This window comes from Pristiophorus japonicus, chromosome 15, assembly GCF_044704955.1.
Source record: "Pristiophorus japonicus isolate sPriJap1 chromosome 15, sPriJap1.hap1, whole genome shotgun sequence".
NCBI lineage: Eukaryota > Metazoa > Chordata > Chondrichthyes > Pristiophoridae > Pristiophorus > Pristiophorus japonicus.
Genome location: NC_091991.1, coordinates 78,702,419 through 78,718,231, shown reverse-complemented (window position 1 = coordinate 78,718,231; position 15,813 = coordinate 78,702,419). Strand labels below are relative to the sequence as shown.

The 15,813-nt window shown below is 43.7% G+C and overlaps 1 protein-coding gene across 3 annotated transcripts in view; it reads right to left on the bottom strand.

The window, feature by feature from the left end:
- Positions 1-652: 652 nt before the first annotated feature.
- Positions 653-15,813, bottom strand: part of zcrb1 (zinc finger CCHC-type and RNA binding motif 1) — a 74,169-nt gene continuing 59,008 nt past the window's right edge. For all 3 annotated transcript variants that reach the window (XM_070900638.1, XM_070900637.1, XM_070900639.1), the window contains one exon: positions 653-876. In XM_070900638.1, coding sequence (XP_070756739.1) covers positions 736-876 — 141 coding nt within the window. In that variant the 3' untranslated portion in view covers positions 653-735. The remainder of the gene's footprint in view (positions 877-15,813) is intronic.

Here is a 15,813-nt window from a genome sequence, read left to right as displayed (position 1 = left end):
TGTACCCGTTTCTCACTCCTAAAGCCAGCAGAAGCAACACACTGCAAATCATTGACTGATGCACCATAGCTAACTATTATGGGAAAATAATCTATGATAAATGGGAAAAGAATCTATGATAATTATAACAACTAAACAATATCCTCCTGTATATCTTTAAAACATTTGAACTGCTATTTTGGAATGAATTAATTCCCCCCTCCCATTTATCTTAAAGCTGGTAACGATGTCATGGCTGAAACAATTCTGCTTTGTTTACATACTTAGCATGTTGTAAAGAATATTTCCCCAAGGGGATGAAAACATAATTTTGCACAGGACTGTAACTAATGCTTGCATGATTGTGGTCATAATTAGTTGAACTTCAACCGATGAAAGCCTTCAGTCAGTTGTTAAATATGGCGACTGCAGGCAAAAACACTCCGATTCATGTGTTCTTGCTGTGCAGAGTTGTGCAGCAAGTTAAAGTTGAAAGCTGTCTGCATGCATCATCATAATCCCTCCACTTTGTGGAGGAATTGATTTGGAGTAAATGCCTTTGAATAAAGGAAGTATTTAAAATAAAAAGTTCAAATATTCCAGAAAATATCAAAATATCTAGACCACATATTTGCAATGGTTGGCAGTACTTCATGGGAGCCTTGAGCTGCAGTCTAAATAATCTGAACCTTTATTTTTAACACCAGTTTGCCATTTAAATACATTTGTATTCCTCATCGTAACATAAACCAATATCTAATCACTCAGCTCCTCTTCATCACTGAAATATGCACTCTTTTTTATTCGTGGACGCTTCGACAGTTCAGATGTTGAACATTCACTTCCATCACCAGCAGTCTGTTTACGTCTAAGTTCTTCCTCCTCAATTTTTGCTTGCTGTTGAGAACAAGTGTTAAGATATTATCAGCATATTGATGTTAACTCATTTATTTTTAAAATACCTCATCCTACATACACACTTTCCAATTCAAATGTTCTGAATTGCTCATCCAATACCTCCGAATCTGAGGAAGGACGTTCTTGCTATTGAGGGAGTGCAGCGAAGGTTCACCAGACTGATTCCAGGGATGGCTGGACTGTCATATGAGGAGAGACTGGATCAACTGAGCCTTTATTCACTGGAGTTTCAAAGGATGAGAGGGGATCTCATAGAAACATATAAGATTCTGACAGGACTGGACAGGTTAGATGCGGGAAGAATGTTCCTGATGTTGGGGAAGTCCAGAGCCATAGTCTAAGGATAAGGGGTAAGCCATTTCGGACTGAGATGAGGAGAAACTTCTTCACTCAGTGTTGTTGACCTGTGGAATTCCCTGCCACAGAGAGTTGTTGATGCCAGTTCATTGGATATATTCAAGAGGGAGTTAGATATGGCCCTTACGGCGAAGGGGATCAAGGGGTATGGAGAGAAAGCAGGAAAGGAGTATTGAGGGAATGCTCAGCCATTATCTTATTGAATGGCGGTGCAGGCTCGAAGGGTCGAATGGTTTACTCATGCACCTATTTTCTATGTTTCTATAACAATTACATTACCAAGTACCCAGAGCTCAAATGCCACCCTGGCAAGTTGTGACAGTGAATTCAATAAATCTGGTAATTTATGGGCGAGCAGCAGAAAAAAAAACAAAAGCTGCTAATTTCTTAATATGCTTCAGGGAAGTAAACCTGCTACCTCTATCCAGTCTGTCCTACATGTGTCTTTGGTCCCACAGAATGAGCATCCAACACCCCAGTTTCCTCCAGCACCATCCTTGGGCATGTCCTGTTCCACCAGCAGGATAGATCCACCAAAGGTAGAGTCACAATGGTAGGTGTGGCCCCAGAGTCCTCAGCATTGACTCCAGACCCTATGAAGTCTCATGGGTTCGTCAAACCAGGCCAAGGAAACCACTTACTGATTCTCAAGTACAGCCCTCCCCAACTGATGAATCAATGTTAAACACCACTTTGTGGAAGCACTGATGGAAGCTAGAGAACAGAAAGTACCCTGGGTTGGGGATTACAATTTTCACCACCAAGAGCAACTCAGTATTACCACCTTTGACCAAGCTGGCTGAGTCCTGAGGACTAACAACCAGATTCCTACACGATAGCAACCTGTTTGACCTTGTCCTCACCATCCTACCAATCAAACATAAATGTCCACGATACCACTGATACGAGCCATCACTGCATTGTCCTTGTGAAGGCAGTGAGGAGACCCTCCACTGGGTAGAGCGGTACGACCATCACGTTGAGCTGGACAAACGAACAGACCTAGCAGTTCAAAAATTGCACATCCATGAGCAGCAGCATTCTGTACTATCACAATCTGCAACCCCCATGGCAATACATATCCCTCATTCCTCCATCACCATCAAGCCAGGAGAACAAATCTGGTTTAAGGGGGACTGTAGAAGGAGCAGCAGGCATACCTTTGTCTGAAGCTGCAACCGAGTGAAGCAACAACACAAGGTTATCTCTGCAAGCTCAAAAGCAAAAGCAGCAGGCTCTAGTCAAAGCTCAGCAGATCTGAGTAACATTATCTCAGTTGTAGTACTCAAGACCTATTCATCAGAACTAACCAGACCCCAAGCCAAGATATTCCAATGCATTGATGACAATGGCATCCACTATAACATGTGGAAAGTTGCCTGGGTATATTCTATTTACAAAAAGCATGCCAAATCTAACCTGGCCAGTTGCTGCCCTATCAGCCTCCTCTAATCAACAGCAAAATGTTCGAAGGAGCCATCAGAGTGCTCCCTGGTGTCCTGACCAATATTTATCCTCAAGCAACATCAAAAAAACATATTATGGGGTCATTATCACACTGTTGTTGGGGACCACGTTGTGCACAAATTGGCTGCCACATTTCCTACATCACAATGAATACATTTCAGAAGTACTTAATTGGCTGTAAAGCATTTATAAATGCAAGTTCTTTCTTTTTATTAAAAATTGTAGTGCCATGAAGCAATATCGACTCATCAATAGCCAGGTCAGACATTCAATTCAGGTTCTGTCAGTACCACTTCGCTCCACACCTCATCACAGCCTTGATCAAGACAGAAATGCAAGAGCTAAAAGTAACTGCCCTCAACATTATGGCAATATTTTACGGAGTAAGGCAGCGAACGCCCTACCAAAACTGAGGTTAATGGGGTCAAGAGAAAACTCTCCAATGGTGTCAATCCTGACACAAAGGAAGACATGTATGGTTGTTGGAGGCTAATCATTGCAGCCCCAGGACTTCACTGTAAGTGATCTTGGCCCATCCATCTTCAGCTGCTTAATCAATAACCTTCCCTCCATCATAATAGGTTGTCCCATCATTATTCTACAGCATTCAGCTCCATTCACAACTCATCCAACAATGAAGCAGCACATGCCAGCCTACCAGACTGATTCCTGGGATGGTGGGACTGACATATCAAGAAAGACTGGATCAATTGGGCTTGTATTCACTGGAGTTCAGAAGAATGAGAGGGGACCTCATAGAAACGTTTAAAATTTTGACGGGTTTAGACAGGTTAGATGCAGGAAGAATGTTCCCAATGTTGGGGAAGTACAGAACCAGGGGTCACAGTCTAAGGATAAGGGTAAGCCATTTAGGACCAAGATGAGGAGAAACTTCTTCACCCAGAGAACCTGTGCAATTCTCTACCACAGAAAGTTGTTGAGGCCAAGTCACTAAATATATTCAAAAAAGGAGTTAGATGTAGTCCTTACTACTAGGGGGATCAAGGGGTATGGTGAGAAAGCAGGAATGGGGGTGCAGGCTCTAAGGGCCGAATGGCCTACTCCTGCACCTATTTTCTATGTTTCTATAGCAGGAACTAGCCAAAAATCTAGGTTGGAGCAGACAAAGGCAGGTAACATTTGTGCTTACTCGAACAATAGTCCACCCACTTTCCTCTGATGTTCAACACTATCTTTGCCAAGTTGGAGCACCATCAGCACAAGGACTGTAGCAGTTTATGAAGACACCATTATAATAACTTTTATTTATATAGCATCTTTAATGGAATAAAATGTCCCAAGGCACTTCACAACAGTGTTATAGACAGATAAATTTGACATCAAGCCACAAAAGAAATCAAGACAGTGATCAAAAGCTTATTTAAAGAGTTAGGTTTTAACGCGCGTCTTAAAAGGAGGAAAGAGAGGTCGAGAGACGTAGAGGTTTAGGGAGGGACTTCCAGGGCTTACGGCCCAGGCAGCTGAAGGTACATGCACCAACGGTTGAGCAGTTATAATAAGGGATGTTCAAGAGGCCAGAATTTGAGGAGCGCAGATATCTTGTGGGATTGTGAGGCTGAAAAAGATTACAGAGATAGGGGCAAGTCCATGGAGCGATTTGTAAACAAGGATGACAATTTTGAAATAGAGACATTGTTTAACTGGGAGCCAATGTCGGTCAGAAAGCACAGGGGTGATGGATGATCTTGACTTGGTGCGGGTTAATACACGGGCTGCTGAGTTTTGGAGGACTTCAAGTTTACATAATGTGGAATGTAGAAGACTGGCCTGGAGTGTGTTGGAGTAGTCCAGTCTAGAGGTAACAAAGGCATGAATGAGGGTTTCAGCAGAAGAGCTGAGGCAGGGGCGGATGCGGGCAATGTTAGAGGTGGAAAAAGGCAGTTTTCGTTGGCGGATATGTGGCTGGAAACTCATTTCAGGGTCAAACATGACACCCAGATTGCGAACAGTCTTGTTCACCTTCCGATTGATGCTAGGGAGAGGGATGAAGTCAGTGGTTAGCGAACGCAGTTTGTGGCGGGGACCAAAGATAATGGCTTCTGCTTTCCCAATATTTAATTGGAGAAAATTTCTGCTCATCCAGTCAGAGAAGCAATCTGACAATTTGGATACCCCAGCACGGGTCAACAGAAGAGGTGGAGAGGGAGAGCTGGGTGTCGGCTGCGTACATGTGGAAACGGTGTTTTTGGATTTTATCACCAAGGGGCAGCATATAGATGAGAAATAAGAGGGGCCAAGGACAGACCAAAAACATTATCACCTTATACTAACAACTAGGGTGAGGCAATAACTGTAGCTTTGTCAGCATCGCACAAATCGCAAGAATTTTTTTTGAAAAAGATACGATGGTTTAGAAATGACAGCAGTATTATAGCATATTATACACAGTATATTATTCTGCTGCTAAAGGTAGAATTATGTCGAGGCTAGTTTGTCCCTTTAAGGCCGGAATATTATATTACACAGCTGTCAAAGTATAAACAAAAGAAAGCAAAGATGCTGCAAATCATGTGCCTTTGTTTCTCGGAGATAAAATTCTCTAAAGTTTAAAAAAAAATGTATAAAGTTGAAAATAATTTTGATGAGATTTTTACTCCAAAAAGCTTCTTGAAGCTCATCTTCCATCCTGTTTTGAAACCAATTGGGAAAAAAACTCAAATCCTTCAACATGAGGAGAAACACACTTCACATTGAACTGATACATGCTAGGAGATACACTCAAAACTGTGACACTTTGGGAACTGTAGACACAAGTGAAGTTAGTAACTCCATGTCAGAATGATAGCACTGGGAAAAATATCAAATTCAAGCTCAGGCTTTTGAGAGAGGCTGAAACCTCCAAGTAAAATCCTTAAACGAAGGTCACCAAAGATACAACAGACAATTTTATAGATACGTTTAAACAGAAAAGATACCTTATTTTGACACCAAGGTCGTCAGGCTGATGAGAGAAATTGTTAGATGTAAAACATTTTGAATGATGGATTAGTTCAGCTTCTGGTAGATTTTGTACTGGTAGATTTGAGTCCTTATAAGAATAGAATTGTGACAATCAAAAAGTGTGACACACATGAAAGTCTTGTCATCCTTCAGTGGATACTAGTGGATATCTTGTGATGTTGCTCAGTTGGAGAATACACCATCATGCCAAGAAACACATAACACATTGATTTATGATGACTGAATTATTAAAAATGGTATAATGTCCATCATTGCTGAAATTTTGAAAAAAAAGTCACAACTCTGTTACTATTAGGATTCAGAAAAATCTACCAATAAAAAAATATTGCTCCATAATATTCTAGGATTTTTGCCGGTGTTTTGAGATTAAAATCCATAATACCTTCATTTTTCTATTCTGAACATATTTAATTTTAGCCGTTACCTTTTTTTAAGCCCTAGATGCAAAGGTAGATGGTAAAATAGCAGATTCGAAGTTGGCATGTGCAGTTTAACAACAACAACTTGTATTTATATAGCGCCTTTAATGTAGTGAAATGTCTGAAGGCGCTTCACAGGAGTATTACAAGATTAAAAAATGTGACACCGAGCCGCATAAGTAGAAATTAGCGCAGGTGACCAAAAGCTTGGTGAAAGACGTAGGTTTTAAGGAGCGTCTTCAAGGAGGAAAGAGAGGGCAAGAGGTTTAGGGAGGGAGTTCCAGAGCTTCGGGCCCAGGCAGCTGAAGGCATGGCCACCAATGGTTAAGCAGTTATAATCAATCAATCAGTGATGCTCAAGAGGGCAGAATTTGAGGAGCACAGGCATCTCGGGGAGTTGAGAGACTGAGGAGATTTCAGAGATGGGGAGGGGCGAGGCCATGGAGGGATTTGTGAACAAGGATGAGAATTTTGAAATCAAGGTGTTGCTTAACCGGGAGCCAATGTAGGTCAACGAGCGCAGGGGTGATGTGTGAACGGGATCTGGTGTGAGTTAGGATATGTGCTGCCGAATTTTGGATGATCTCAAGTTTATGTAGGGTAGAATGTGGGAGTCCAGCCAGGAGTGTGTTGGAGTAGTCATAACGAGAGGTAACAAAAGGCACAGATGAGGGTTTCAGCAGCAGATGAGCTGAGGCAGGGCCGGAGACGGGCAATGTTACGGAGGTGGAAATAGGCGGTTTTAGTTATGCTGCAGGTATGTGGCCTGAAGCTCATTTCAGGGTCAAATATGACACCTGGGTTGCGAAGAGTCTGATTCAGCCTCAGACAGATGCTAGGGAGAGGGATGGAGTTGGTGGCTAGGGAACGGAGATTGTGGCGGGGACCAAAGACAATGGCTTCGGTCTTCCCAAGGGGCAGCAGATAGATGAGAAATAGGAGGGGGCCAAGAATAGATCCTTGGGGGACACCAGAGATAACGATGCGGGAATGGGAAGAGAAGACATTGCAGGTGATTTTCTGGTTACGATTAGATGGATCAGAATGGAACCAGGCAACTGCACTCCCATCCAGCTGGACGATAGTGGAGAGGCGTTAGAGGATGGAGTGGGGAAAGAGTAAAAAGTAGACTTCAACGTCGGGGGCATGATTAGGAAGTTTACAAATGATACAATTGGCCGTGTGATTGATAGTGAGGAAGAAAGCAGTAGACATCCAGTGGATGTGGTGTATTTGGACTTTCAAAAGACCTTTGACAAGGTCCCACATAAGAGATTGGTGTGCAAAATCAAAGCTCATGGTATTGGGGGTAATGTACTGGCGTGGATAGAGAATTGGTTGGCAGACAGGAAGCAGAGAGTCGGGATAAATGGGTCCTTTTCGGAATGGGAGGCAGTGACGAGTGGAGTGCCGCAGGGCTCAGTGCTGGGACCCCAGCTCTTTACAATATACATTCATGATTTGGATGAAGGAATTGAGTGTAATATCTCCAAGTTTGCAAATGACACTAAACTGGGTGGCAGTGTGAGCTGTGAGGAGGACGCTAAGAGGCTGCAGGGTGATTTGGACAGGTTAGGTGAGTGGGCAAATACATGGCAGATGCAGTGTAATGTGGATAAATGTGAGGTTGTCCACTTTGGTGGCAAAAACACAAAGGCAGATTATTATCTGAATGGCGGCAGATTAGGAAAAGGGGACGTGCAACGAGACCTGGGTGTCATGGTACATCAGTCATTGAAAGTTCGCCTGCAGGTGCAGCAGGCAGTGAAGGCGGCAAATGGCATGTTGGCCTTCATAGCTAGGGGATTCGAGTAGAGGAGCAGAGAGGTCTTACTGCAGTTGTACAGGGCCTTGGTGAGGCCTCACCTGGAATATTGTGTTCAGTTTTGGTCTCCTAATCTGAGGAAAGACGTTCTTGCTATTGAGGGAGTGCAGCGAAGGTTCACCAGACTGATTCAAGGGATGGCTGGACTGACATATGAGAGGAGACTGGATCAACTGGGCCTTTCTACACTGGAGTTTAGAAGGATGTGAGGGGATCTCATAGAAACATATAAGATTCTGATGGGACTGGACAGGTTAGATGCAGAAAGAATGTTCCCGATGTTGGGGAAGTCCAGAACCAGGATAGGGGGTCGACCATTTAGGACTGAGATGAGGAGAAACTTCTTCACTCAAAGTTGTTAACCTGTGGAATTCCCTGCCGCAGAATCTCGTTGATGCCAGTTCATTGGATATATTCAAGAGGGAGTTAGATATGGCCCTTACGGCTAAAGGGATCAAGGGGTATGGAGAGAAAGCAGGAAAGGGATACTGAGGGAATGATCAGCCATGATCTTATTGAATGGTGGTGCAGGCTCGAAGGGCCGAATGGCCTACTCCTGCACCTATTTTCTATGTTTCTATGGCTACCCTGCACTATTGCCTTCTCCTTTCTCTGACTTCTTGAATTTCTCCTCACCTGAATCCTCCCGCCCACTATTTAGTATAAAGCTAACTGCAGCCCTAGTTATTTGATTCGCCAGGACACTGGGATCAAGTGAAGTCCATGCCAACGGAACAACTCCCTCTTTCCCCAGTAGTGGTGCCAGTGCCCCATAAATCAAAATCCATTTCTCCCACACCAATCTTTGAGCCATGCATTTCTCTCTCTGATCTTATTTACCCGATGCCAATTTGCCTGTGTCTCAGGTAGTAATCCAGAGATTATTACCTTTGTTACCTTGCCATAGATTTAAAGTAATTGGTAGAGGGGAGTTGAGGAGAAATCTTTTCATCCAGGAGGGTGGTGGGGGTCTGGAACTCACTGCCTGAAAGAGTGGAAGAAGCAGAAACCCTCATCAGATTTAAAAAGTACTTGGATATGCACTTGAAGTGCTGTAGCCGACAAGGCTACAGACAATGGCCCCAAGTTTCCACACGCTACAAAACGGACGCCCCTCCGAGCTGGGCGCCCATTTTTCGCACCGAAAATGGCGCCTGAAAAAAACCGCGCGATTCTGGAGCCCTGCAGCTCCATGGCAGCTTGGCGCGGCGCCCAGGGGGCGGAGCCTACCACTCACGCCGATTTTGTAAGTGGGAGGGGGCGAGTACCATTTAAATTAGTTTTTTTTGTGCCGGCAACGCTGCGCGTGCGCGTTGGAGCGTTCGCGCAAGCGCAGTGTGAAGGAAACATTGGAACTCGGCCATTTTTGTAGTTGTTTAATTTTTGAACATTTTTTAATAAAAGCATTGCCGTCGGGAATGGCTGCCTCAACTTCTGAGGCTTCCTGCAGCCTTCTCACTGCCTCCTCCCCCGCCCCCCTGCCGTCGGGAACGGCTGCCTCCTCCTCCCTGCCTCCCCCCCGCTGCGGTCGGTCGGGCCCTCACTCCATCCTCCACCCCCACCCCATGCCGTCGGGAACGGCTGCCTCCTCCTCCCTGCCTCCCCCCCACTGCGGTCGGTCGGGCCCTCACTCCATCCTCCTCCCCCCCCCACCCCCCCGCCCCATGCCGTCGGGAACGGCTGCCTCCTCCTCCCTGCCTCCCCCCCACTATGGTCGGTCGGGCCCTCCCTCCCTCCCGTTCGCGGGAACGATGCCACACCACTGAGCTGACTGAACCTGCCTGAAGCACTTTCACACAGGGAGGAAGATGGTTTATTTAACTTTTCTTTGCTTATAAATGTTTATTCAGGTTGGATTTATTTGTATAATATTTGTATAAGTATAAATAAGGATTTATTGTAGAATTTAATGACTTCCCTTCCGCCCCCCTCCACCTCGTTCCGGACGCCTAATTTGTAACCTGCGCCTGATTTTTTAATGTGTAGACAAGGTTTTTTCAGTTCTACAAAAATCTTCACTTGCTCCATTCTAAGTTAGTTTGGAGTACGTTTTCACTGTGGAAACTTTGAAATTAGGCGTCAGTGGCCGGACACGCCCCTTTTTGAAGAAAAAATTCTGTTCCAAAGTGAAATTGTTCTAACTGACTAGAACTGCAGAAAAAAAAAGTGGAGAATTGCGATTTCTAAGATAGTCCGTTCTCCACCAGTTGCTCCTAAAAATCAGGAGCAAATCATGTGGAAACTTGGGGCCTAAGAGCTGGAAAGTGGGATTAGGTTGGATGTGCCAGCTTTTTCGGCTGGCACAGACATGATGGGCCAAATGATCCCCTTATGTACTGTAAATTTCTATTATAAGTTGAGACGGTTGTTAAAAAAGCATATGGGATCCTTGGCTTTATAAACAGAGGCAGAGAGTACAAAAGCAAGGAAGTTATGCTAAACCTTTATAAATTACTGGTTCGGCCCCAGCTGGAGTATTGTATCCAATTCTGTGCACCACACTTTACGAAGGATTGCAAGATACCCTGGTTGTGCAAACATATACGTAGGATTAAAATTTGATTTAATCTCATGTGATTAAAGTTTTTGGTTTCTCTTTACTTGATGAAATGATTAAACATTGTTCATTCCCAGGATGCTTTTTAAATTTCGTGAGGTACAATTCATCTAACACTGTGGTTTAGGTATTTGCTGAAACGACGGGATGTATAAGATTTGTGTCTCTGGACTTGTTTTCATGGCTACATTGGGAAACAGCCAAGGCAGTTTTGAGAAAAGGAGTGGAACAATGGAACAATAGGATGAAAACAGTTGGCATCTGTTGTTTTGAAGGAAATACATCCTTTCTGGGGGTCTTGTTTACAATAACACTTGTCATGCCATAATTATCAGTGACAGTATTCGTGAGGAGCAGACTATAAAGATCTTAAGCTTTTCTTAATAAGTTGGAGAGTCAGGATTGGAAAGGAACAACAAGGTTACATCTCTACCCGGGGAAAGAAAACACGGTAGTATTGTTGACTTCTCTATGTTTACTGCTGAAAGATATTGTGTGAATCTGGACTTGGTCAAATACAAATAAACGGCGAACGTTGTAAACCATATTCCGATATCAAAGCCTTAACAAGAGGATGCAGAGCAGAATTACGAGAATGCTATCAGGGACATAGAACTTTAGTTACGTGGCGAGACAAGAGAAGCTGGGGTTGTTTTGCTTAAAGCAGAAAAGGTTAAGGGGAGATTTGAGAGAAACTGTTTCCAATGGCGGAAGGGTCAGTAACCTGAGGACACAGATTTAAGGTTAATGTCAAAAGAACTCTAGGCGAGAAGACATTTTTTCACACAGCGAGTTGGTAATGATCTGGAATGCACTGCCTGAAAGGGTGGTGGAAGCAGATTCAATAGTAACTTTAAAAAGGGAATTGGATAAATACTTAATAGTTAAAAGACTAATTGGATAGCTCTATCAAACAGCCAACATAGCTTAAATGGCAGCATCCTCCTGTTCAATGAAATAATTTCCTAAAACTATTCAGATACCACTCTTTATCCCCTTAAACCTGAAATGGTGACTCAATGCTCAGGCATAATTTCAGACACTAGTCCCGTCCAGACCTCGCACAACTGGCCATTCTTCACAAGTGGGCACAGACAGTATATTCAACCTCAAAGAGCATCATAGCTGAGTTTCATGCTGTCCTCAACCCAAAATAAATTGTGAATGGTTCACACACCCAATTGTTATCGAGCGCTAGCTGCTGGAAGTTTGCAGGTGTGGACGGATAAGGAAAGGATGAAGCTTGACTATGGTGGCTCCTGCAGTCCAATAGCCTGCTGTTCATGGAACGATACGCCACAAAGGGATCAAGATTTACAGAAGAGGAATGGAGGAGAGAAAAATGCAGCAAAAAAAAAAACTGCATTTATATAATGACACAAAGTGATCAAACACCTCTATTTAGCTGTGTGTAATCAGCATGATACTATTTGGTCGAAACCTCCTTCTGAACGTCATGGTCTAGTTGCACATGTTTGATAAGTTCCTAATCGTAGGCAGGTACATGTATGGAGGTCAAACCTCTCCATGTCGGAACACCCCCAGCTTGTACAACAACCCAATGGTCACTGCAGGATGCCTCTCAGCCAGTTCTGGGCCAGGAAGCAGGTCACCCACACACACAGTCACAGGTGATGTGTGACTCACGAATGTGTGTGAATACACTAACAAAATAAAATCCCCATAAAGACTGATACAGGACCAAAAGAAGACCTTAAATCTGAGCTATAAAGCTTCTGACTCTCATCGGGGCTGAATTGAATGCTTTCTTCAGAAAGACAGTATTTACACAGCAGAGATTCTTTAAAAATACCAATACAGCAGACAAGCTCCTACATTAATCATAAACACAAGTTTCTAATAACTGCATCAGTAGCATGAGGATGGAGTGAATACTAAGACAACAATAAAGTTAAATGGATTTTGTTTCAAGTTCCAATTCTTTTCAGTTTGAAGGACAGTCAACAATAAGGGATCCATCGAATTCTACATGTTTGCCCTGCCCCAACAAGTCAATAGAGAAGCTATGAAGACAAAACTCTCAGGCTGTTGTAAGGTGAAGAGGCACGGAGAGTGATTTCTACACTGTGAAATTGTGGGCCTGAATTGCAGAATTAATGCTATTTGTCAGGTTTCCACAACATGCTTTCCCTAGACATGGAGAAAGTATTTGATTGGACGAGATGCCCATTCTACCCTTAGTGCTTCAGAAATCTAAACGGGTAACAGTTTCCTGTAACGGAATGTCATCATGGCCCATTCTTTTCTCCCTCCCCCAGTTTTACTCTGCACAAAACAGGAGAACTTCAAAATGTACGTCACAGAGCTGATGATTTACATTTCACCAGTTCCCAGTTGAGTTTCTCCCAATTTCAGCTCCAGTTTCAAATTCATCGGTTTGTGTTTGCCCTTACAAACTGTACTCTGGTACCTGGGAAAAGAGACCTGCACTTGTATAGCATCTTATGTCCCTCAGACACATCATAAAGTGTTACACATTGACTCTGAAGTGTAGTCGCAGTTGTTACATAGACAAATGCGTCAGCCGTTCTGTGTACAGAGAGATGAATGGTAGTGCTGGGAAGAACGTTGGCTGGGACATCGACAGAACTCTTGCTCTTTTTTGAAATAGTGCTGTTATATATGTGGACTTGTATTTACTCTGTACAGCCACCAGAAGGCTCATCCCCTGGAGTCCCAAGGGATCCCATAATCCCTTAGGAACACAGGTATTTAAGGAGGCTTCACAGGTTGGAGAGGCACTCTGGAGACCTGCAATAAAAGACTACGGTCAAACTTTACTTTGAGCTCAGTGTTTAGTCTGACTCTTTCTCCATACACAAGTGCCATGGGAGTTTTAACATAAACCTAAGCAAGCAGTTGGAGCTTTCACTTAGTACCTCAGTTGAAGGACAGTACCTTCGACAGTACAGCATTAGTAATGCACTGGACCTAGCCCTGGAATGGAGCTTGAACCATAAACTTTTGATTCAAAGGCAAGAGTGCAACCAACTGATCAAGCTGACACACTACAAAATATTAAGTTGGAAAAAGCGATTGGGTGCAGTGCTTTATTAGTGAAGTACTTTCTCCAGGTCTTTTGCTCGGATGTTTCCCCTGGCTGGCAGTCTAGAACTAGGGGTCACAGTATCAGACTAAGTGGTTCGCCATTTAGAACTGAGATAAGGAGAAATTTCTTCACTCAGATGGTTGCGAATCTTTGGAATTCTCTACCCCAGAGGGCTGTGGATGCTCAGTCGTCGAGTATATTCAAGACACAGATCGACAGATTTTTGGATACTAAGGGAACCAAAGGATATGGGGATAGCGCAGGAAAGTGGAGTTCAGGGAGAAGTTCAGAAAAATCTCTTATTGAATGGCAGAGTAGGCTCGGAGGGCAGAATGGCCTACTCCTGCTCCTATTTCTATGTTATTGTGTTTGTATGTATTTTTTTTATGAGATGGATTGAATTCATGGAACAGAGAATATAAACTCCTCAAGCACCTCTCCAAATTTTGTTTCGCATTTTTACTGTTAGTTTTGATCTAAAATTCGATCACAGATTATGCTAATAACATTGGATCATAATTTGGTGTCAAAATAACGGCAAGGCAAATGACGCTTGCCATTATTTATGCGCAAATAGTACAGCAACTTCAAGCGAGGGGAGATGCACTGTTGAATTCGAACAACAAAGTTGCTGTCCGAGTTGTGCCGCTCGCTTCGGGAAAAAAGCATTTCACGGTTTGCCTCACCATTGAAAGGCGTGAAGTTGCTGCATTTGGACAGGAGATATTAACTAAATTCGCCAGAGAGTGAAGTCTTGTCCATTTCTGTCTAAGTACCCTTTTAACAACATGATAAGAGTTCATTACTTACTGCCAGTCAACCACTCTGGCACTGAAAATTAACTGTTATAAGTATGGAATCTCATTCCTTCAGGCTTTAATTCTTTTAGTGAGTTTAAAAACGTCAAATTTTACAGTTTTAATTTCTTTTAAAACTTTTCCTTTGTCTCTTTTAATCCAATCTTTCTTTCCCTCCATTTCACTTTCTGTTCCCGATTTGACATTGAATTCACCCACACTAATTTACACTTCCTTCTCAGTCCTTGCGCTGATAATTTCACAATCCTTCAATCTGATTGGTTCAAAAGAGACATAATTGCTTGCCCTGCTCACTCAAGTCTCAGATGCCTGGTTTCCATCCCGACGACATTATCAGCAACTTGCAACGCAAAACTTTAAAAAACCTAAACGTGCAAGGACAAGTCTAACAAACAGTGGATGCTGGAGGAGATTACAGAGATAGGGAAGGGCGAGGTTGTGGAGGGATTTGAACCCAAGGATGTGCATTTTAAAATTGAAGCGTTGCCAGAGTAGGAGGCTGGTGTCGGTCAGTAAGTACAGAGGTGATGGGTTAACGGCACTTGGTACGCGTTAGGATTCAAGTAGCGGAGTTTTGGATGAGCTCAAGTTTATTGTGGGTATAAAGTGGGAGGCCGGCCAGGAGAGCACTGGAATAGTCGAGTCTGGAGGTAACAACGTTATGTATGAAGGTCTCAGCAGCACATGAGCGGAGGCAGGGGATATGAGGGAGGTGGCAGTCGGCAGTCTTGGTGATGGAGAAGAAGCTTAGATCAGGGTCAAACAGAATAGCAATGTTGCAAATGGTCTGGTTCACTCTTAGTTGCCAGGGAGGGGATGATCGGTGGCTAGGGAACAGAGTTTGTGGCAGGGACAGGACAATGGCTTTGGTCTTCCCAATATTTAATTGGAAGAAATTTCTGCTCATCCGATACTGGATGCATCATGTAGGAGATAGGCAATACTCAGTAGCATATGGGAGAGACCATACCGTCCTCCCAATCCCGCATTGATCTGAAATACTCCTATCAACTGAAATCAGTACATATGCACAACCCTCCCCCACGAACAGAATCGCCTCAGCTCCCCACCAATTGAACAGAAATGCCACTAACAATTCACTCAACTGAGAAGAAATCCTGAGGCCTCCTCCTGAGGTCCACACCATCACAGAAGCCAGTCTTGAGCCAATTCGATTCACTCCACGTGATAGAGAAGCGGCTGAGTGCATCATCATAGACAGTCCCTCGGAATCGAGGAAGACTTGCTTCCACTCCCTAAGTGAGTTCTTTGATGGCTGAACAGTCCGATACGATCGCCACAGACCCTGTTACAGGTGGTACAGACATTCGTCGAGGGAAGGGATCGGTGGGCTGGTTTGCTGTGCGCTCCTTCCGCTGCCTATGCTTGGTCTCTTCACGCTCTTTGCGTTGAGACTCGAA